The sequence below is a fragment of the Tamandua tetradactyla genome, chromosome 6 (assembly GCF_023851605.1).
Source record: "Tamandua tetradactyla isolate mTamTet1 chromosome 6, mTamTet1.pri, whole genome shotgun sequence".
Classification (NCBI taxonomy): domain Eukaryota; kingdom Metazoa; phylum Chordata; class Mammalia; order Pilosa; family Myrmecophagidae; genus Tamandua; species Tamandua tetradactyla.
The window spans coordinates 27,238,204-27,260,985 of NC_135332.1; the positions used below are offsets into that span (position 1 = coordinate 27,238,204).

The 22,782-nt window shown below is 48.1% G+C and overlaps 2 protein-coding genes and 1 non-coding gene across 8 annotated transcripts in view; 2 read left to right on the forward strand and 1 right to left on the reverse strand.

Annotated features, from left to right (window-relative positions):
* MED24 (mediator complex subunit 24) overlaps positions 1 to 21,365 on the forward strand; it is a 35,701-nt gene extending 14,336 nt beyond the window's left edge. For 3 of the 5 annotated variants that reach the window (XM_077164494.1, XM_077164493.1, XM_077164495.1), the window contains exons 13-27: positions 280 to 366; positions 842 to 953; positions 1,462 to 1,604; positions 4,237 to 4,274; positions 4,719 to 4,801; positions 5,186 to 5,364; positions 5,479 to 5,578; positions 5,870 to 6,045; positions 7,450 to 7,714; positions 8,121 to 8,302; positions 8,502 to 8,592; positions 9,005 to 9,104; positions 10,005 to 10,085; positions 10,372 to 10,520; positions 10,697 to 14,649. In XM_077164494.1, the coding sequence (XP_077020609.1) occupies positions 280 to 366; positions 842 to 953; positions 1,462 to 1,604; positions 4,237 to 4,274; positions 4,719 to 4,801; positions 5,186 to 5,364; positions 5,479 to 5,578; positions 5,870 to 6,045; positions 7,450 to 7,714; positions 8,121 to 8,302; positions 8,502 to 8,592; positions 9,005 to 9,104; positions 10,005 to 10,085; positions 10,372 to 10,520; positions 10,697 to 10,813 (1,903 nt within the window). In that variant the 3' untranslated portion in view covers positions 10,814 to 14,649. Of the gene's footprint in view, positions 1 to 279; positions 367 to 841; positions 954 to 1,461; positions 1,605 to 4,236; positions 4,275 to 4,718; positions 4,802 to 5,185; positions 5,365 to 5,478; positions 5,579 to 5,869; positions 6,046 to 7,449; positions 7,715 to 8,120; positions 8,303 to 8,501; positions 8,593 to 9,004; positions 9,105 to 10,004; positions 10,086 to 10,371; positions 10,521 to 10,696; positions 14,650 to 16,412 lie in introns of those variants that run through there. The other 2 variants (XR_013177552.1, XM_077164496.1) reach the window with 2 other exon arrangements.
* Positions 4,531 to 4,634, forward strand: LOC143689311 (small nucleolar RNA SNORD124). The gene has a single exon (XR_013178753.1). It is a non-coding gene; the product is annotated as a small nucleolar RNA SNORD124 (small nucleolar RNA).
* Positions 12,515 to 15,324, reverse strand: CSF3 (colony stimulating factor 3). 2 transcript variants are annotated; one of them, XM_077164498.1, is made up of 5 exons: positions 15,157 to 15,324; positions 14,844 to 14,998; positions 14,296 to 14,403; positions 14,022 to 14,168; positions 12,515 to 13,660 (listed from the first exon to the last, which is right to left on the reverse strand). In XM_077164498.1, the coding sequence occupies exons 1-5, from the start codon at positions 15,167 to 15,169 to the stop codon at positions 13,496 to 13,498; spliced, it is 588 nt and encodes a 195-aa protein (XP_077020613.1). In that variant the 5' UTR covers positions 15,170 to 15,324; the 3' UTR covers positions 12,515 to 13,495. The 2 variants fall into 2 exon arrangements, with proteins under 2 accessions (XP_077020613.1, XP_077020612.1); XM_077164497.1 differs by lacking the exon at positions 14,296 to 14,403.
* Positions 21,366 to 22,782: the final 1,417 nt, after the last annotated feature.

Genomic DNA, 22,782 nt, shown 5'->3' on the forward strand with positions numbered 1-22,782 from the left:
CCCAGCCTTATTGGAAGTGTTGTGGGCTCTTGCCCTGCTCTTCTGTGCCAGATGATGCCTCAGGGGACTCTGTCTCCATGTTCCTTCCCCTTGGCAGGGGCAGAAGGCAGCAGCCGTATAGTTGCCAAGTACCCAGAGCCCCTCTACCTTCCCTCAGGGACTTCAAGAGTCTCTTCATCCTGATGATGAGGGGAGAATACTGGCCAGGGACCATTGCTGCCATCCCTCAGAAATCCCAGCAGCATGCCCATTTCCCTCCTCATCTTTTTTTCCTTGCAGCTGTGACTGTACAAACTTTCTCCTCCAAGAATGTAGCAAGCAGGGGCTTCTATCTGAAGCCAGTGTGACCAACCTTGGGGCCAAGCGGTAAGTGTGAGCTTACTGCTTGTTGGACCACGCCAAAACCCTTTGACCCCTTTCTTGTGTCCAGGTCGGACTGTTGGGTGCCTTTTCCCCTCCTATCTAGAGTTTGGGTTACAAGTGCCATGGGCCATGCTGAGGGTCACAGGAAACAGGAGGGAAAAGAAGACACTGGTTTCTTTAGAGCAGAGCTTGGCACTCCTGATTGTTGTTGAACTCATTCCCTTCTTTGTGATCAAAGTAAAAACGCTAAATCTTCCTTTAATCTTAAGTGAACTTTCAAAATGGATATGATGACTAATGATAAATTGAAGTGATTGCAATATTTAATATGCTTTCTTAAACTTCCACTCCAACCCTAAAGACTCATTTATGCCTCCCACCTTCCCTGTGTCTCTACTTTGGGGTTGAACTACAGAATGTGTCAAGAACTTATCTCTATTCCTGTTCCCTTCTCTTGGCTAACTGGTTATGGCCCCAGCACAGCAGACCGGGAACACGCACCCCAGCTGAAATCAGAAGAAAATGCCAACATCCAACCCAACCCTGGGCTGATCCTCCGGGCAGAGCCCACTGTCACAAACATCCTCAAGGTGAGCCTGCCCTTCCCTTGCTACCAGGATTATAACTCTCCTTTTCCCAGAATCCCGTCTGCTTCTAGAAAAATAAACAAAAGCTTCAGACCTCTTACTCTTCTGCCTTTTATACATAATTGCTTTGGAAGTAGAGGAAGGGGGCAGGCAAGGGAAGCTACCATTGAAAACTAACACCTGTTGTGCATCGCTTGGATACCACAGACCATGTTAGATGCTTTCGCTTATGTTACCTCATACAGAAACTATAGAGAATCTCACAGCAGTCACCTCTCCCATCCCAATCCCACCACTGTCATCCCAGTTTAGTTGAAAGAGATGGATCGGAGAGCAAGAGTAGACTTTAGGAATGATTTTACAGACCGGACTCACAAAGAGGTAGTTTAAATTGCAGGTCACAGTGTCTCATTTAATGGAGACATGCAGCGGGAGAAATGTGGTTAGGCTGTACCTGGGGGCGGGGCGTCTTCAGAATTCTTCAGGACTTGGTTTCTTGACCTGTCCCCAGACAATGGATGCAGACCACTCCAAGTCACCAGAGGGCCTGTTGGGAGTCCTGGGCCACATGCTGTCTGGGAAGAGTCTGGACTTACTGCTGGCTGCTGCTGCTGCCACTGGGAAGCTTAAAACCTTTGCCCGGAAATTCATCAGGTAAGGAAGGCTGTGCCCCTGAACAGGGTGGGGGAGGCCTTGTCTGAAGGGAGGAGATAGCAGGATAAAGGGGATAAGGCTCGGGCACAGCACTCAGGTCTGGGTCCCACCCAGAGACCATAGGACAAAGCAGAGCATCTCAGCTAAAGACCTTAGAGGAAGTGCTGGTTCTCTTGACTTGAAGTGCTCTGTTTTCTTCGGCTGAGGGTGAAGTGGAGATGCCCATTAGGGCCCAGGGTGTTGACCAGCAGGCATAGAAAGCTCAAAGAAATATTATAGTGACTCAGCAGTCATACTCGTTTGTTAAATCCTATCTTCTCTGTTCTAACTTCTCCTCCTTTCATCCTACTCACAATCTATAGGGATCTTTTGGCTATGCCCATTCTAACTTTTTCATGTTAAAAAAGGATGTCAACAATATAGAGTAGGGAAATGGAATTAACTGATAATCTTGGAGAGGCTGGCCTTTCTGGGTTTTAGGAGTTATCTGGCCTAGGAACCCTCTGGAAGTTATAGGTTTCAGGAAAGTAAACTTGGTATGTGAAACTTTTGTAGTCTCAGTTAGAACCCTAGGTGTTCTTTAGGGTTAACAAGAATGATTTTGTTGCCTTTTTTTGGTTGACATGGACTTTTTAAAAAATATTTTTATTAACAAAACAACATACAGACACACAAACATTCTTAACATGCAAACATTCCATACATGGTATACAATCAGTGGCTCACAGTATCATCACACTGTTGTGTATTCATTGCCATGATAATTTTTTTTGAACATTTGTATCACTCCAGAAAAAGAAGTAAGGAAAGAAAAAACTCATACATACCTTACACCTCACTCCTCCCTCTCATTGACCACTAGTATTTCCATCTACCCAATTTATTTTAACCTTGGTTCTCCCTATTATTTGCTTATTTTTTATCCATATTTTTTACTCATCTGTCCATACCCCAGTTAAAAGGAGCATCAGACAGAAGGTTTCACAATCACACAGTCACATTGAGAAAGTTCTATCATTATACAATCATCTTCAAGAAACAAGGCTATTGAAACACAGCTCTACAGTTCAGGTACTTCCCTCCAGCCACCCTAATATACCATAAACTAAAAAGGGGTATCTATATAATGCATTAAGGATAACCTCTTAACTCGGTTTGAAATCTCTCAGCCACTAACATTTTATTTTATCTCACTTCTCTCTTCCTCCTTTTGGTCAAGAAGGTTTTCTCAGTCCCTTGATGCTGGGTCCTGTCTCATCCTGGGATTTCTGTCCCAAGTTGCCAGGTTTACACCCCTGGGAGTCATGTCCCACATAGAAGGGAAGGCAGTGAGTTTATGTGCCATGTCAGCTTAGAGAGATAGGCCACATCTGAGCAACAGAAGAGATTCTCTGGGGGTGACTGTTAGGCATAATTTTAAGTAAACTTAGCCTATCTTTTACAGGAATATTTCATGGGGGCGACCCCCAAGATCGAGGGCTTGGCCTATTGATTTGGTTATCCCCACTGCTTGCGAGAATGTCAGGAATTCTCCAAATGGGGAAGTTGAAATTTCCCCCTTTCTCGCCATTACCCCAAGGGGACTTTGCAAATACTACTTTATTCATTGTCCAATTCTCTCTGGATTTTATCGGGGCATCACACTAACTTGGACAAACCAATGAGACCAATCTCATGTCCTATTCAAGATTCCATGTACTTAATGGTGTTAACTAAACTAACCATACAAGTTGAATTAGGAAATATGCTACCCAAAATATAAATTTTGCACCAAATAAGCATCTCTCCTTTTAGTCTCACACAGAAGTTGAAGTTTTAAAACATGGATGATATCATCCTTTACCCTGTTGTCTGATATACCTTAGTCCTATCCAGATCAGCTTCAGCTTCATTAATGTCTCTACTCAATGTCTGATCAATTTTTCAACTTTTTAAACAGTTTTTTATATGGGTTAGTGCTGACTTTCATAGCTTTAGAGCTCTAACTCTTGAGTTTCAGATATCACATAAATACCCGAAGTTTCTGGAAAAGACCATATTAAATACAAATAGCTCAGTACTCAGAATTTAGAATTAACAGCTATACCTCCTGAATATATGTGACTGTTGTAAGAGCTTACAATCTAGGGCCCTTTACAATAAGCCCAACCTGATAACCCTGCTCTTGACTTTAGTTCACCGAATTTTTATATTATGGTTAGTCTATATGATTGAGGCATGATAATATTTGTCTTTTTGTTCCTGACATTTCATTCAGCATACAACTCTTAAGGTTCATTCATCTAGTTGCATGTTATCACGACTTCATTCCTTTTTGTGACCACTCAGTAGTCCATTGTATGTATACACCATAGTTCCCCCTTCCAATCTACTGATGTGGAATTTGATGTACAGAATTTTGTTTCATTTGGTGAGCCATTCTCTAGCCCTTGGATGTTTTTTTGTTTTGTTTTTGTTTTTTGCATGGGCAGGCACCGGGAATCAAACGTTTTTAAAAATAGATTGAATAACTCTTTTTGTAGCAGTGGTGTTCATTTTAAATTTAACTTGTAAATGAGGTGCTGGTGACTGCTTCTGAGAGTGTGTAGTCCCCAGTCTCTCTTGATGTGACTTGTCTCCATTCCTTCCACAGTTTGAATGAATTCACTACTCACGGCAGCGGTGAAAGCAGTAAGTCATCTCTGTGTACCCCTAGACCCCTGTGGTACTGAAGGAGGAGCGTGGAGGGGGATTGGGAGGGGGGAGGACTCTTTTGCTCATACTGAGGAGGCTGAGTTGTTTCCTCCCTTGAGTGATGACTGACTGAAGCTTTGGGGAAACTTTGAAAGAGGGGAATGCTGAGAAAAGTATTCATCCATTTGTCTCTGTCCCTCCTGCCCCTTTAAGATTTGTTTGTGTATGGGAGAGGAGGATATCAGGAGTCTTTTGATTCTAAGGAAGGGATGATGTTCCAGTTGAGTCCCAAGAAAAGGATCCTGAGTCTTAGCACTTTGAAGGAGCCACTTGGTCCCTGACCTTCCTTGATGTGATTCCTGGACCCCAACTAACCTAACAAGGATTTGGGGTCCCTTGCCTGAGGCTGAGGGGTCAGCATTTTTCTTATCCTTCCCATAGCCAAGGCAGCCTCCGTTCGTGCCTTGCTCTTTGACATCTCCTTCCTCATGCTGTGCCATGTGGCCCAGACGTATGGCTCAGAGGTGAGTGAGAGGACTGCAGGCAAGGTCGGGGGCACCGAAGAGGAGGTAAAGGGGAAGGAAGCAACCAGGAAACAACTCTCTCACCTACCCCCCACCGGCCCTCATGAGTCTCCCAAGCTAGTTGGCCTGCTGCCCTTAGAAATCAGATTTCCCACCTTGAGCAGAAGTAAATGGATGTCCCTTGTTCATAGCTAGAATCCTCAGCGCCACACTCACATTGACCACTAGGTGGCAGCAGAGCCACTATCTTCCTCCTCTAGACCAGTTTGTCCCCATCAGGCGGGGAAGAGAAATGCAGCGTGCAGGTAAAGTTGAGGAGCAGTGGGAGGCCAAGGCTGAGCCCCCCCCCCATCAGTTGCTACCTCTCCCTTCCCCCTTTTCCAGGTGATTCTGTCCGATGCAAGCTCAGGGGTGGAGGTGCCCTTCTTTGAGACCTGGATGCAGACCTGCATGCCTGAGGAGGGCAAGGTCCTGAACCCTGACCACCCTTGTTTCCGACCAGACTCCACCAAGGTGGAGTCTCTGGTGGCTCTGCTCAACAACTCTTCAGAGATGAAGCTAGTGTCAGTGGCCTGGGTACCCATTTCAGGGGCAGTGGTCGGGCAACATCCTCTCTTCTGAGCCCTTTCCAAGCTGCCCTGTGGTAATCTTTCTCCTACCTCCTCCCTACCCTGTAGGCACATGAAGTGGCACGAGGTCTGTCTCAGCATCTCGGCGGCCATTTTGGAAATCCTCAATGCCTGGGAAAACGGAGTACTGGCCTTCGAGTCCATCCAGGTAGCTGCCTTCTCAGCTCCACCTCTCCAACAGCCTTCTCTCTTCACTGAGACCAGAGCCTGGCTTTGATAGCTCGTTATGTTTTGTAAGAACAAGGAGACCCTTGATCCTCCCTGTAATTGTAGTCTTAGCCTCTCCCTCACACCCATAGGTAACTGAGAAATTCAAACTTGTGGTGGAGAGTGTGGCCCAGGGCCCCTCCGCTGCTCTTAGCTGCCCACAGAGGCCAGGGAAAGTAATGGCCTTGGAAGGGGCAATTTAGCCCCAGTTACCGTTTTTCCCCTTACCCAGAAAATCACAGATAATATCAAGGGAAAGGTTTGCAGTCTGGCGGTGTGTGCTGTGGCTTGGCTTGTGGCCCACGTCCGGATGCTGGGGCTGGATGAGCGTGAGAAGTCACTGCAGATGATCCGCCAGCTGGCAGGTCCACTGTATAGTGAAAACACTCTACAGTTCTACAACGAGAGGTCAGTAACCCATCCCCTCACTCCCTGGACTCCACACATCTCTCCTGAGAAGTCAGTAACACCAATAACCAACATCCTTCTCTCACCTTCCCGAGCATGCTTCTTGCTTGCTCACTGACTCCCTTATTCACTCCCTTTCTTATTCACACATTCACCACTAACTCAGCAAACATTCATTGTGTGTTTCTGTGCCAAAACCTGCTGTGTGCCAGGCATACAGGCCCCAAACTTATGACTCCTTCCTTCAGAGAGCTCACGTTCTGGAGAGCTAGCTTCCCAGAGAAACAAAGCAATTATCCTAGTTAGAGTTCTGTTGGGACCTATGACAGGCCTCTTCTCCTCCCACCTCCCTCCCGTCCCAGCTGTCTTTTGTGTGTCCATGATCTGTCCCTCCCGTGGCTCTTTAGGGGCATACAGGATCTCCACGTCAACTGTAGCTGTGTTGAGTTCATTGCTTCATTCACCAAACCAGTAAGCTGTAAGTGACGATTCACACGATAGCTGTAGAGGATGTCTTACACAGGAAAAGGTGAAATATTTGACTGAAATGAAGTTTGAGGAGAGTCTGTAAAATTACATCACCTGTTTTCCCCCAGCTTCTTTCTTTTTTCCTTTATCTCCTTACCCTCCCCCCATAAGTAATGGAGAATTTGCTCTGACATAATCCATTCTAAGTTCCCTAAGCCCCATCTGGGTGAGGAATAGTGGAAATTCTATAATTCCATCGTGCAGGTGAGAAAAGTAGTTCTGGAAAACTTAGCAACTTCCCCAGAGCAACCCAGCATTCCAGAAATGGTTAGCACTCAGATCCAGGTCTTTATTCATAGGTGAAGGAAGATCTTTTCATGGGAAAATTCCTGGATCTACATTTCTTATGTTTGCCCAGTTACCAAGGGCTGGGAAGAGTCCTGCGGGGCAACTCTTGGGCTTCTCTACTGGAAGTAACAGTTTATTTTGGGAGGAGGCCAAGGCTGAAGGGAACTCCCCCGAAGGACTCAGTCCAGGGGGAAGTGATTGTATTTGTTTATGCCAGAGGCTTGGCAGGGCCCCAGGCTTGGGACATGGGAAATGGAAAGAGGGAGGAAGAACCAGAGAGAAAATAAGAGTGACTTGCTGAGGTGATCTGGGGGAGGAAAGCCACCCCCCTGCCTTTGTCCCTTTTAATAGGCTTTATGCAAAGCAGGTGGAAGTTGTGCCAGGAGCTGGTCCTGGCCCTGGTGGAGTCCAGTCTCCTGGGAGTTTGCAACTTCCTTTTGTCCCCTCTTCTGACATAGAATGAGATTACTTCCCCAGGAAATTTTTCCGTAACCCATGTCTCAGGGAAAGTCTGGCTTGGACCTTTCCTTCCCCTCCTCCCGTTGGCATGTTGTCCACCTGAAGCTTGGGTCCCCTTCCCTCCTGCAGGGTGGTGATAATGAGCTCGATCTTGGAGCACATGTGTGCTGACGTTCTGCAGCAGACAGCCACACAGATCAAGTTCCCTTCCACGGGCGTGGACACGATGCCCTACTGGAACCTGCTGCCTCCCAAGCGACCCATTAAGGAGGTGCTGACAGACATATTTGCCAAGGTGCTGGAGAAGGGGTGGGTGGACAGCCGCTCCATCCACATCTTTGACACCCTTCTGCACATGGGAGGCGTCTACTGGTTCTGCAACAACCTGATAAAGGTACTTGGGGTGTGGCCTGACAGATGGCTGGGGAGCAGGCATCCTCAAACCCAGGAGAGATCCTGAGAAAATACCTGTCGGGACCAAACCCAGTGCTGTCCCCTCGCTTCCCATTGCCCTGATCAGCCAGGCGTCTCTGAGAGCCCACTGAGAGCTGGGAAGCTGCTCAGAGCTGTGAGAAGATACCTCAGAAAACTGAGAAAAATCTCAGAAAGATCTCACTTGTTCCCCAGTAGCTCCCTCTTCAGGGGAATTGCCTCCTCGGGTCTGACCAGAGGCAGCCCAAAGTAAAGGAGCTGTGCTTAGTCTGTGCATCTTCCCAGAGAACGAGGCCTGGAATGGTGTGGATGTCGAGACCCTGAGTTTGGGGCTCCAGCACCCCCGTCCCCCCAATCTGTCCATCCAGGAGCTGTTGAAAGAGACACGGAAGGAGCACACGCTGCGGGCGGTGGAGCTGCTCTACTCTATTTTCTGCCTGGATATGCAGCAAGTGACTCTAGTCCTGCTGGGCCACATCCTCCCTGGCCTGCTCACTGACTCCTCCAAGTGGCACAGCCTCATGGACCCCCCTGGCACTGCTCTTGCCAAGTAGGATTCTCTTCAGGGCCTGCCCTGCTCTTCCACCCCAGGGCGCCCAGTATGTGTCCCATAGAGGCCAGCACGCCTCGCCTGGTATCACCCCAAGATTGTAGGACAACCCTGTCAGTTGGGTCTCATCAGCGTGGGCATAGGAACCCCCTTGTGGGCCCCTCTCATATACCCTCCTTTCCTTGGACCCCGTTGGCAGGCTAGCTGTATGGTGTGCCCTGAGTTCCTACTCCTCCCACAAAGGACAGGCATCCTCCCGCCAAAAGAAGAGACACCGTGAAGACATTGAGGTAGAGATCCTTGCTCAGCAAATGCTTTTTGCTGAGCATTTACTGGTCAGAGGTACCTTATTAGGCCAAAGGAGATTGACATGGTCCCTGCCCTTGGGGCTTAGGACTTGGTTGGTCAAGGGTCTCGACAGGGGAGTTGCATAGGCAAGTCTGAGTAAGGGCCCCAGACTGCCCTTTGAGTGCACAGGTCTTGTAAGAGGAGAGCACATTGCTCTTTGTGGTTCCTTACTAGAGATTGGGGAGGGTGTGAAGAGGGGACTGAGACTCAGGGAAAGTGACCCTGCTGGAAGTGCTGGTTAGTGGCAGTAGGGAGTTGACACTTCCCCTCTCAGATCCTAGCTCTGATCCTATTCCTCGGTGACTGGGAATTTGGGGACTCAGGAATGGCAATAGTGACTCTCGCTCCTCTCAGGATTACATCAGCCTCTTCCCTCTGGATGACATACAGCCATCCAAGCTGATGCGATTGCTGAGCTCCAACGAGGAGGATGCCAACATCCTTTCCAGTCCTGGTGAGCATGTTGACAGGGACTGGGCTGGCTGTGTCCTTTTCTGGGAACTTACTTCTCCCTAAGAAAGTTGTGTTGCTCTGTGCCCCAACCATAGGCATCTTTGCTGACTGGGTGGAGAGGGTGTGGCGGGGGTTGGTCTCATTCTGTCCCCTGAGGGGCTGTATTGTTTCCTATCTTGAGGAAGAGATAGTTCTATATCCCTGAGAGATCCCATCCCATCCCATTCCACAAAAGGATGCCCCACACATACACCAGTGAGTTCATGGCCTCAGGCACAGTCTGTGCCATTGACTCACCAGCTCTGACCTTCCTGTGCCCTGCACATGCCCTGAGGGCTGGGCTGGGACCTGAAGTTACTGCCCCCTCTTCTTGCCTGAAGAGTCCCCTCCCTGACTCTGGACTTCCCTAGATGTCATATGTCCTTACCTTCGCACTTTCCTCTCCTCCCACCCCAAGACGTCCTGCATAGCTCTCTCTGCTAAGGGCTGTTTTTGAAGTATTTATTTTTTTTTGTTTCCAGAAATTTCTCCTGCGTCCTTTTGGGAATAAAGGGACTAACTGCCATCTATAACCATGTGGCATTTAACTAATTGCTTAGTTTATCTGAGTCTCACTTTCTTTGTGTGTAGAATGGAGCTTCTGGGTGGAGGAAGTGCTTTGCTCCTTGGGAGGCCGCTGGGCTTGCACCTGGTGCCTAGTGGCGCTCACAGGTGTGGCTCATCTCCATGTTTCCTCCATGCGATCTCTACATTCTGGCCCCTTCATGACTCTTGAGCTAAGGCTCTTCTCTGGGATTCCCAGGCACCATTTGCCCCACCTGATTGGTGGACGCTTGGGGGTGATGGAGGACTGTGGGTGAGGGCTCCCTGCCTCAGGGCTTCCTCTGCTTTGATTCCACAGCTGACCGGTCCATGAATGGTTCCCTCTCGGCCTCCCAGCTCCACACAGTCAACATGAGAGACCCTCTGAACAGAGTCCTGGGTGAGTGCCTCCCCAGGGAGGTGGGTGACCTCGTCAGCTGGGAGGGGCCCTCCTGGTGCCTCTTTGCCTCCCTCTGCCCCACCTCTTCCCACCATCTCTTCGGTTGCCAGCTCTCCTATCTCCCCAAAGAATTTTCCTTTTACGCTTCCTCTTGATATCCCCATTTGGGGGGCATTCTTGGCACTTTTTTCTTTTTCCATTTCACTCCCACCTTCCCCTGGGGTCTAATTGTTCCAAATCCTTCTCATGGGATTCTTCTCATCCTACTGTCCCTCTTTCTCAACAGCCAATCTGTTCCTGCTCATTTCCTCCATCCTGGGGTCGCGGACTGCTGGCCCCCACACTCAGTTTGTGCAGTGGTTCATGGAGGAGTGTGTGGACTGTCTGGAGCAGGGCAGCCACGGCAGCATCCTGCAGTTCATGCCCTTCACCACGGTGAGCACCTCGCCCCCGCCAGCTAGATCAGAGGGGTCAGCGGCACTCAGCGGAGTTTGGGGTTCAGGGGCCAGCCTCAGAGAAATCAGGGGAGGCTCCTTTCCTCCTGGACATCACACTTATGTGAGATGGCCCCACTAAACAGCTCCATCTGTCTGTCTGTCTGTCTGTGGCAGGTGTCGGAACTGGTGAAGGTGTCAGCCATGTCCAGCCTCAAGGTGGTCCTGGCCATCACAGACCTCAGCCTGCCCCTGGGCCGCCAGGTGGCTGCCAAAGCCATTGCTGCACTCTGAGGGGCTTGGGGTGGCCACAGGGATCACTGGGGAGGGCCTCCCAGCCCCAGGCACCTCAGAGGGGAGCAGGGGGGAAAGATAAGGCATCATTGCTCATATCCACATGATGTAAGAGCTCTTTGTCAGTTTCCAGATCCTTCTCCTGCTTCTCTGACTTCTGACTTCTAAGACATCTCCCAGTTTCTTTCTTTCATAATTTCCTCTCCCCTCTGCCAGTACCTGAAGAGAGTGAGCAGCCTGGTTCCTTAGCCCCAAGGCAGTCACCTTCTGTACTCTCCTCTTCCCAGTCCAAGGCTCAATTTACCTCTGAAGAATAGTGTAAATGCATTGTGTGTGTGTGTGTGTGTATGTGTGTGTGTTTTTTTAATAAATGGGGGGAAGTTCACCTCCTGTCAGCTCACTTGTAAATAAAGAACACTGTGGAATCCTTTGTGGCTATAAGTGGCCCCTCCTGGGCCTGACTGGAGACTGGAACAATGTCTTCCCCTGGGGAGAGGCTTAATCCTTTAGCTGAGGAAGAGGGAGGAAGAGCCAGACCCTCTTTCTAAGGAGGAGGAAGAGGAGAGGTGCCAAGAGGTACCAAGGAGGGCTGGGCTCAGGTTGCTCTATTTGTTCCCTCTCTAGTGGAAGGGACAGGGGGATGAGAGCAGCTGCCCCGCCCCAGATCTGCTTTGGGTGATGTTAAGTGCTGGCCTGGTCCACCCCCTGCCTCCCATCAGACTTACCCTGGGGAGGAAGGGTTTTGGCCGCCAGCCCCACTAGTGTAGGGGAAGGGTGTCCTGCGCTCCCATGGCTCCCGCCCAACCCCACCCAGAGTCTGCTAGCCCAGAGTTCAGTCTCTTCTTTGCACAGGAGGATGAGGGGCAGGAATTCCATTTAACCCTTCCTTGCCTGCTCCATATTTCTCCAAGCCCCTAGCGATTTCTTCAGGACCATTCAGAAATGGAAGACCCTGAGCCGTGCAGCAGGGAATTCCAGCCCTGTTCAGCCAGACCCTCTTTCTAAGGATCCTTATGGAAAGAAAGTGACTAAGCAGCCAAGGCTGGAGGTTTGGGAGGGTGGTAGAACCTGTCTGGGTCTGGTGGGGCAGTCTGGAACCAGACGTGAGTTTTGGCTGGAGGGCACACAGAGATTTGCTTGGTACCTGAGCTGGACACTGGCCTCTTGCATCTCCACATTTCCCCATATCCCACCCTCCTCAGGGGTGAGCTTAGGTCACTTTTCAGCCTGTGAGGCTGAGACAAGCAGGAGAATGGGAAGCTGGGATGAGATCAGATCAAAGGCAGTCTGATGAGAGGGAAGTGCAGAGTCCAGAATTTGAGTTCTGACCTAAGTTTTCATCTTGAACTCGGCTTCCTAATCTGTAAATGGCACTTCCTAATTATGTCTTTGTGGGCAGTTGTGAGGGTGAATGAGCTAATGATGTTCATGGAAGACAGTAAACTGACCAGCCCAATGTGAAACACCCCTTGCTCAGGCCCAGCCTGACATCATCTGGCCTTTGGAGGCAAGGGATGGAGGCCGGGTGGGGCTGCCCGCTCCCCTAGCGCTCTCCTCTCCCAGCATTGGGGACCAGTCTGATCTGTCATCCCCACCAGACTGCGGCACCATGAGGGCAGGGTGGGTCCTAGCACTTAGCCTAGTGACTGCACAGAGTACATGCTCAAGTGAATATGGACTCTCCCAGCACCTTCTCTCCCCCTCCTTCCGGCCTCCATCATTCACCACCCCCCCATCCCCTGGCCAGGCACCAGCTGGACTCAAGAAGGAGGAAGGACATGCACTGGAGACAAGCACTTTATTATCCTCAAGTTTGGCTACAGTGAAAGTGAGGGCTGAAGTAGAGGGTAAACAGTTGAGATGATTCCCTTTTATTCTCCACATTGAGCCCTCATCTTTTCCCTCCCACATTCCCAATCCCAGCCCAGAAAGGCAAGTGCACAGTCGTCTGCTTGGCCCTAAAAGGACTCAGCATCCTGGCCCCCTGGGGGCCGGGGCAGGCGTCATGATCTTGTGGGTATCTGTATAGTACATCCAGAAAAACGCAGGGAATGCCGGCAATGCCTGAGCTCCCCATGCCAGGAGTCAAAACAGGACTCCCAAATCTTTAAGAAACACACAACAAATAAAAGTTTTTCAGCAAATTCATGGGACCCCAGAGTCGAGCCTCCCAGCTCTTGCTGCCTGCTGGTCGGGGTCTCAGTGTTTGTGGGGGAGGGGCACACAAGGGAGACAGGACCCGGCAGGCCTGGTGAAATGCAAGCCAAGTTAGACCAGAGCCAGGAATACAAGGACCCAGTTGGGGAACACTGCTGTTTAAATATTAAACAGGGGTGGCTTATCTCCCACATGGGAGACCTCCTGATGCCCCCAAGGGCTCCCGGATGGGTACCCTTGGGGCATGGGCTTCACTGTGGCTCCTGTCAGTGCCCACCATTCAGGCGGGCAAGAGAGCAGCCATAGGAATAAATACTTGGTATTTACCTAGCTACCTCCCGATCCAGGGGACAGGAGGACAGGAGCCTTTCTCCCTGCTATAGGCAGGAGAATGGAACTCAGAGATGGAGGGAAGGACAACCCAGAAGTCTGGGCTCTTCACCACTCCTCCCTTTCTTTAAATATTAGGTTTAAATAAACATAAATATTAAATAGTGATAAATACACCAGGTAGGGAGGGTCTGCTCAGGGCTGGTCAAAGTAGCGCAGCACACGGTGCGCCAACTCCAGGAAGCTCTGCAGGTTGGAGGCAACCAGGACAGCCCCTGCACGGTGCTGGAAGGCAGAGGTAAACGTTGGCATGGAGTCCTGGGTGGGCTGCACTGCGGGGGCCACCCCCAGATCTTCCATCTGTGGGGAGAAAGATGAGGTCAGTAGTCAGGCCCTGCTGAGTGCGCGTTATTGCAGACGAGGAAGCTGTGGGGGGTCACATGGTGAGCAATGCAGCTAGGGTTTGAACCCGGGCCTTCTGTTTCAAGGTCCAGTGATCTGTCCTCTGCTCTCAAGTAGGGGGAAATGGAGAAGGGCCAGCCAAGGAGAAGAACAAGCCTTCAGGAATGCTCCCATCCCAATCCTGAAGAACTTTCAGGATCCTGAAGGTTCAGGTATGCACCACCCTGTGTGCAAGTGGCTCCGGCAGGACCTTTGGGGATCCGTTCCGACTAGGCCCTACTCCTTGCCTTTCCCAGCTCTGCTATCAGAGGAGGTTCACCTGCTGCCAGACGTTGGTAGCAAAGTCAGTGACATCCAGGCGCAGCATGTCCAAAGTGGGGTCTACCTCGGGGGAAATCCCTGCCAGTGCCTGCAGGAGGCCCTGGTAGAGGGAGAGGCCATGGTGGAGTTGACTCAGGCAGTCTGTCTGGGGAAACAGAGTAGGAGTTAGTGGGTGGCCAGCTGGGGACACTCCTCTCAGATAGGGGGTAGGGGGCCCAGCTTGGAATCTGCTCTCCCCCCTCCTCCTCCTGCCTCTCCCTCCACACACTCACCAGCTGCAGGGCTTGGCTGGAGCAGCTGCCTAGGGGCGCCTGGGGGATGCCTAAAACATGCCCGAGCAGCACCAACTCCTCAGGGTGGCACAGCTTGTAGGTGGCACACTGGGGATGGGAAAGATACTGAGTGGGGGGCCCTCCCCAAACCAGGCTGCTCCTCCCTCCTCAATCCTCCTCTCCTGTCTGAGTCTTCTCTTCCCTCCAGATCCTGCCAGACTTCTCAGCCCTCTCTTGCCCTGTTCTCCCAGCACCTACCCATCACTGTCCCCACGAGAACTTCTCTTCCCCAAGTCCCTTCCCAGTCATCCAAATCCCTGACTCCTAATTGTCTCCATTTTCCCCTGTGTCTTCCCCTCCCATGCCCCTCTTTGACGTATCTCCTCTGAGGTCTTGCCCATATCTCTTGTCTCTCTTCCCCTCCCATGGCTCTTACCCCTATTCCCTCACCCTACGGCTCTCCCCACCAGGCTTGTCTTTCTCCCATGTCTCTTCCTATAGCACCTGTGTCCCCCTGCTTGGCTCCCCACCCCACCCCTCTCACTCACCAGCCTCTCCTGCAGCCCGGTTCCATCGGCCTGGATCTTTCTCATTTGCTCGAAGCACTTGAGCAGGAAGTTCTGGGGCAGAGAGCTGACAGGGCCCAGGGGGGCGGCTTCTCGCACCGTCCAGAGTGCACTGGGCCAGAGCAGCAGCAGCAGGGCTGGGAGCAGATGGGAGTTTAGGGGACGTACTTGTCCATCCCACCCAGGCTGCTCTCTGGGGCACTGGGAGACCCTCGTGCCTATTCCAGCCCCTCTGCCTCTGCAGCCCTCCCATGCCCAGGGCCAGCAGCTCCCCGATCCTGGGCCGGCTACTCACCAATTGGCTTCATGGGTGTCTAGGCAGCAGACTCAGCTGTTGGGTCCGGGGGTTCTGGGCAGCAGGCTCTGGTCTCTGTCTGGGACTAGCTCAGGAGGGCCTTTATACCCTCATGGAGGCCTGAGAGGAAATTACCTGGTGCTGAGACTAGGGCTTAGTAATAACTTCCCAGGCTTTATGCAAATTTGGTGTCCAGGACAATACAGGGGGTTGGAACAAAACGTTTGCGAAAGTTTTGTGAAATTATGGAATCTCTCTGATCCCTCTTTGACGTATTGTCCCCCGCAAACCCTCTGCCCCCCTAGGCCCTCACCCCACGGGTCTGAATTGCCCCAGGAGGTTTGAATAGAACAGCTGAACAAAGTCTGAGTTTAAAAGCCATGGAGGCTGGAGTCTTCTCAGACTGATAGAGAAGAGGCAGGCGTCAAGACTCTCCCTCTCTCCTCTACCAGATATGCCGGGGCAGCCCCCTTTGCCCCTCACCCTCTGGAATTCTCAGGCCATCTGCTTTCAGACCCTCAAATTCTGAGAGAGAACAAAGAAGAAAGTTTCCCCCTTTTCTGTCCCACAGACTCCCACAAGTCTGTTTCCCTGGGTCCCCTCCTGAGGGGCCAGGGGACTGAGAGACATTGGGGTCTCCCTGCCCCTACCCCAGTTTTGATAGGCACCATCCCAGGTGCCAGAACTTCCAGAACTGGTTATCTGGGAACTCCCCAGTCACCCCCATGACTCATTCTTGTAAGCCCCCGGAATCCTGGCAGAGGCCAGAGGAAACCGGATGTCTGTCCTGAATGAGGCAAGACCCTTAGTGGCTCTTGGCCTACCTGACCTTACCCTTCCACCTCCTCCTGCACTCCCCTTCCCCCTCCAAAGGTCTCCAGCGTTTTAGAATTGGGGGACTGGGGCACATGACTTCCCTCGCCAAGGTCTCTGCCCCTTAGAGGAAGCTGCCTGTCAGAGTGTCTTGCTCTGAGGTGGCAAAGGGCTGGGAATGAGAAAGGAGAAATTTTCCCTGTCTTAGAGTCCTGGAACAGTGGAATATTAGAGCTGGAAAGGGCCTGGGTGTCTGCTCCAACCCTGTGAACTGGGCCAGAGAGGGAGTGACTTCCCAAGGTCACTGGTGGCAGAGTCAGAGCCAGAACCCAGGCCTCTGCCTCGGCCCTTGAGGGCTTCCCCCAGGCTGTGTGTACTGTGCGGGACAATCGAACAGACCTACACTCAAGGCTCTGATTTTCTGTCCCACTTTACCTCCCAAGGTCCCAAGGAACAGAGATCTGTCTGGATGAGGTGTGGCTGTGTCCTGGCTGGCCAGGGGCCATCTCTGGGGCAGGGGTGCCCCCTGGTGGCCACAGACTACAGGAATCTCACCTTTCAGTATGCTGACATCCTGCCCTCTGGTTCTCGCTTGTGTCCCCCACTCAACCTCAGTCTGGGCGATTGGCTACCTGGCACAGATTGAGCCTAGCTTCATGTCCAGCCAGCTTCATGTCCAGCTCCTCTGAGGTATGGGGTTAGGTGGGGTGGGGTTTAGTAAAACTGTGGAGGGCAGGAGATTCACTTTTTTTTTTTGCATGGGCAAGCACTGGGAATCGAACCCAGGTCTCCGGCATAGCAGGCGAGAATTCTGCCACTGAGCCACTGTCGCACGGCCCAGACAGAGATTCACATTTAAAAAAAAAATTTATTTATTAATTAAAAAAAATTTAACAAACCATAAAACATCAACATGTATCAGAGATTCACATTTTTAAACAACCCCTCTTGCTCTTTGGAAAGCCTCCAAGTAGCAACAAGTATCAAGTACTTTGCATATGCCAGACATTGTGCTAAATAAGCATTTTCTCTGCATTATTTAATTCATTCCTTCCCACAAGCCTATGAGGTAGGTATGAGAATCATTTCCTTTTTTACAGAAGACTAATCTGACCTCAAAAGATGTTAAGTAACTTGCTAAAGTTGCAGAACCAAGGTCTGCCCTGTGCCAATCTTTAACTCTTAACAATTGCATCTCTTTCTCCTTCTCAAAAAAAATTTTTTTTATTGTGTAACATATATACAACATAAAATTTCCCATTTTAACCACTTTCAACCATTTAATCTCTTAACCAATGAATGGCCTTCCTCCCATGTGGCCAGGTCAGCTTTGGACTCTTACTTATGTCTTCACAGACAATCCACGTGTATTGGAGTTTTGATTCAGAGAATGTTAATTCTAACAAGGATGACCAGAATGGTGAAAGGACTCAGAATCATGATTTGAAGAAAACAGGCTGGTTTGCCTGGGAAAGAGAGGGATAGGGTTGTTGTTCAGATTCAAAGGCTAGAATTGGGACAGGTTGGGATAGCCACAGCAAGTCTGTTTTCAGCTCAGCCAAAGGAAAGCACTTTTAACCATCAGAAGTGTTAGGAGATGGAATGGGCTTCTTCCAGAGGAAGTGAGCGTCTGTTCCAGGAAGTGTTCTGGCATCCATCTAGCAGGGAGGAAATCCGAATGTTGGCTGGCATTATTGGGCACTCCTTGTGTGTCAGGCACCCTCCGTTACACTCTCTCATTTCACTTTACCAGCTAACTTCTAGGGTGTGTGTTATTCCCATTTACAGATGAGGGAAGGCCTCATTCCAAGGCATAGCTAGGCAGTATTTACAGCCAGGTCGTCTTCTCAAACCCCAGTTACACTACTTTCTGGTCCAGATGGCTGACAAAGCTTGGATAACAGCTCAATCCAGACTTCGCTTCACCCAGGGGAGAGTGAAGACAAGTAGAGAGCAAGGGCCTTCTTACTGGCCATGACACACAGGGACTGAGCTAGACCAGATGCTCAGAGACCAAAATGATCTTCCAGCAATGGAACTGGCTCCAGAGACCCCTGACTGTTATTCACCCTTCCAGCTTCCTACAGGCTTTCCCATTAAGGGTTTTCTTATGGCCAAAACTGGCAGGCAACTTCCCTTCAGTCTTCCTGTTTACACCAGGCACTGAACTTGGAGCATCCTTGTAAAGACTCTAGAGTAATTTTCATTTGTTGCTGAGGGGTGTGCAGATTGCAACACCTGTTTTGTTTTGTTTTTTTCTTTTAAAATATACATACAATGAAAATAAAGAAAAAGCAATAGTTTTCAGAGTACACTTCAACAAGTAGTTACAGAACAGATTTCATAGTTTGGTATGGGTCACATTCCACTATTTCAGATTTTTCCTTCTAGCTACCCCAAAAGACTGGAGGTTAAAAGAAATAACAATATAGTGATTCGGCAGCTGTACTCCTTTGTTAAATCCTGTCTTCTCTGTAATAACTCCTCCTTCAATCCTTCTCCCAATCTATAGAGATCTTTAGGCAATGCCTGTTCTGACTTTTTCTTATTGAGAAGGGGTGTCAGCAACAAAGGATAGGGAGGTGTAATTAGTTGATAATCTTGGAGAGGCTAGTACCTTTGGATTTCAGGATTTATCTGGCCTAGGAACCCTCTGGAAATTATAGGAAGCAAACTTAGTGCATGAAATTTTTATAGAGTCTCAGTTCAAGCTCTAAATGTTCTTATTTTATTTAAAAAATATTTTTATTGATCTATGTTCACAGATAGTCCATCCAAAGTATACAATCACTGGCTCACAGTATCATCACGTTTGTGTATTCATCACCATGATCATTTTTAGAACATTTTTAGAAAAAGAAATAAAAAGAAAAAACTTGTACATCCCATACCCCTTACCTCTATCTCTCAGTGACCACTAGTATTTCAATCTACCCAATTTTTTTTCACTCCTTATCCCCCCCTATTATTTATTTTTTATCCTTATTTTTTTTACTCATTTGTCCATACCCTGGATAAAAGGAACATCAGACACAAGGTTTTCACAACCACAGAGTCGTATTGTAAGAGCTATATATTATACAATTGTCTTCAAGAATCAAAGCTACTGGAATACAGTTCAGCAGTTTCAAGTACTTCCATCTGGCCACTCTAATACACCATAAACTGAAAAAAAATCTATATAATGCATAAGAATAACCTCCAGGATAACCTTTCGACTCTGATAGAAATCTCTCACTCACTGACACTTTATTTTGTCTCATTTCTCTCTTCTCCTTTTTGGTCAAGAAATCTTTTTCGATTTCATGATGCCAGGTCCTGGCTCATCCTTGGGAATCATGTCACACTTTGCCAGGGAAATTTATACCCCTGGGAGTCATGTCCCCTGTAGTGGGGAGGGCCATGAGTCCACTTGCTGAGTTAACTTAGAGAAAGAGGCCACATCTGAGCAACAAAAGAGGTTCTTAGGAGGTGACTCTTGACTCTTAGGCATAATTATAAGTAGGCTTAGCTTCATCTTTGCAAGAATAAATTTCATAGGGGTGAACCCCAAGATTGAGGGCTCAGTCTATTCAATTGGTTGTCCCCATTGCTTGCAAGACTATCAGGAATTCCCCAGATAGGGAGTAAAACTTTTTGGAGGACAATTTGGCACTATCCATTACAACATGTAAATGTACGTATCCTATGACCAAATAATGCTAACTCTCAGGCGTGCATTATGGCAGGGATCAGCAGACCCAGACTGAGTTAAGAATGGGTTTTACATTTTAAATTAGTCTATGAAACATACTGTACAAACAGGCTATATAATAATTACTTATATATTTTATTTAAATATGCCTATAGATAAGCTAACTAAAATATCCATTTTAGGTGGTTGAGATTTTCATATGTTAATTGTAAAAATATTTGTATCTTCATATTTTCCTGAAATCAGAAAGTGTTTAGTTACATAGGTCATTACTATACAATGTAGATATTTGTAATAATTTTCTACTTGTTATTTTGAGAACATTCAGTTTTGACAGCTGATCAAATGGTATTTAAGTTAGTGTTTAATATTTAGAATTTAAGAAGTTTGCTATCTGAATTTGTAGTTTTTTTTCTTTGTTGCCTTAATATCAAATTGGCTTATGAAACTTACTGTGCAAACACAGGTTTTACAATGATTATATGGAGACTTTATTTAAATTTGCCTATAGTTAAGCTAAGATATGGTAGTTCTAAGTGTATTGTTTGTTTTCTTAAATAAAAATATTTTTAAAAAACCAGGTTTTACATTATGAGATGGCTTGTAAAAAAAGTCAAAAGAGGAGTATTTTGTGACCTGTAAAAATCATGTAAAATTCGAATTCTGGTGTTCACAAATTATGGCTGCTGCTTTTGTGCCAAAGGCAAATCTGAGTAGTTGTTATGGAGACCGTATGACCACAAGCCTAAAGTACTTATGTGCCAGTTTGAATCTGTGGTGGACCCCAGAAAATCCATATCCTTTAATCCCCATTCAATATTGCTGGGTGGGATCTTTTTTATTGTTTCCATGGAGATGTGACCCACCTAGTTGTGAGTGGTAACCTTTTATTAGATCGTTTCCATGGAGATGTGTCTCCACCAACTCAAGGTGGGGGTTGCTTACTGGAGCCTATTAAAAGGGAACCATTTTGGAAAGAGCCAACAGAACCAACAGAGTCCACATAGCTGGAGACCTTTGGAGATGCATAAAGAAAACGTCCCCGGGGATGCTGTTGAAGAAGCCTGGAGAGAGAGCTAGCAGTCGTTATCACCAAGTGACTTTTCCAGCTGAGAGAGAAACCCTGAATATCATTGTCCTTCTTGAGTCAAGGTATCTTTCACTGGATGCCTTAGTTTGGACATCTTCACGGCCTTAGGACTGTAAACTTGGAACCTAGTAAATTCTTTTAAAAAGCCTTTCCATTTCTGGTATATCACATTCTGGCAGCTTACAACTAAAACAACTATCTGTTCCTTTAAGAACAAGCTTGCCAACTACGTTCTAGGACAAGGGGACACTGGCAGAGATGTTCTTTGCAATACTGTTTGTAAGAGGAAACATAGAAATGTGTTAAATGCCCACAAGTAGGTAAACGGCTAAATAGAGCGTGGCCTATTCATACCACATATCCTTCTCCACCCTCCAAGGATGAAAACTCCGAGAGGAAAGGGCCTTTTATTGTTTTATTGTTGTGCCCTCATTGCTTAGAACTGTGCTGGGCACACTTATCAATGTGATTCGATTTCAAAAACAATACTGAGCTAAAAAGAGCACATTGCAATCATGTAATATGCTGTTTACACAAATTTAGAAACCTCAAAGCTGTATTACATTTTGTAGGAAAAATATAAAAGTATAAACTGGAAGGCTATGCCCTGAATTCATCGGAGGGACCACCTCCAGGGAGGAGGGGAACCAGGTAGAATTCTACCTAGCTGTTATGTTTTAATTCTGCTTTGATGCTAACTTTACTAAACTTAGGTATAAGGATATGGGTATTTGCTGTTATTCTTTGTACTTTTCTGTAGTTTAAACAAACAACAATCACACAATTGGGTGGGGAATACAGTGAACTCAAAAGCATGAAGGTGACTTAGCTTTTCCAGGAAATAAAAGCCAGACCAATGGGGGTGAATACAAGAAGCTTTAAGACAGTGAACAGATAGAGTCAATGTGGGCAAGAACCAAGAAATGATGGCAAATGACCCAAACTCTGTAACAGGGTGATAAACTCTTGCCGATTTATTACCAATCAAGAAGGTCTGAGGCACTCTGGGTTACAGGACTTCATTAAGATTTACAAGCTCAGCAAGATTGGTACCATAGGGAGGAACATGAATTACAACCAGAACCGGGAAGGGGGCTAGAAAGGGCCTCGGGCAGTCACACCTCACCTGCCCTACAGGTCTCTTTATCACACACTCAAAAAGAAAGTCACAATTAAAGTTCAAGTAAAACATCAAGGGCCAGGACAGAGCCACATGGAGACAAAGAAACATAAGAGAGCACAGACTGAGGCTGGAAGAAGGCAAGGCAGCTTGACGGAAGAAAGTGACTGCATCTTGGTATCACTTAAGTATGGGCTCAGTTCCCAGCTCTGCCACAACGACTTGTTTAAATGAGTGGGACCTGTCCTAGCCTCCAAAAAATATATCTATTAGATTTTTTAATTGATCTGTAAAATCAAAACATAAAATGGGCAAATGGATCAGAATCCTTAAAATAATGAAGTTTGGAAGCTAGAATAGAAACTCCTCCCACGGAGATAGAGGGTTGAGTTTGGGGAAAACGAGAGGAAGTGCTGTCTCACAAAGAAAGTTTAAGCGTTGGATTACATCAAGGGTTGGCAGAAACTTTAAGTGGGAACCAACGTAACACGAGTCCAGAACATGTGCTGAATGGAAGTTAGGAATGTTGGGAGATGAAAATCTGTAGCTGGTGATGAGCACACCATACCTTTCCTAACACTTTACTGAATGCATATGGTGAGCCAAGTACTGGGAAAGGCCCCAGGAGGCCGCTAAGTTTACAAAATGCCTGGTGCTCTTTAAGAGCTTATGCAGTTGTTGGCAAGATAAGGCTTTTATACAGTCTTATTTTTTTTAAGAAAAACCAAGTACTACAGAACCAGGGATGGGGGATTGCTGTGGGTCAGGAAAGCATGGAATATGTGGGATGAACCAAATCTAGAAGGATGTTGGAATTCAGCCAGGTGGGGAAAGAGCATAACAGGGAGAGGGATCAGAGTTAAGGCAGAGGCAGACTCACAAGATAGCTTTCAGATAGCACAGGTTGGC

Bases quoted from the DNA above. Each gene is read 5' to 3' on its own strand.
- CSF3 (XM_077164498.1), bottom strand. The intron at 14,404-14,843 runs GTGAGTGAGAGG...TCCCATCCCCAG, and splicing joins CCGGGCTGCAGGAGAGGCTG to TGTGCCACCTACAAGCTGTG. The intron at 13,661-14,021 runs GTGAACCTCCTC...TTCTCCCCACAG, and splicing joins CTACCAACGTCTGGCAGCAG to ATGGAAGATCTGGGGGTGGC.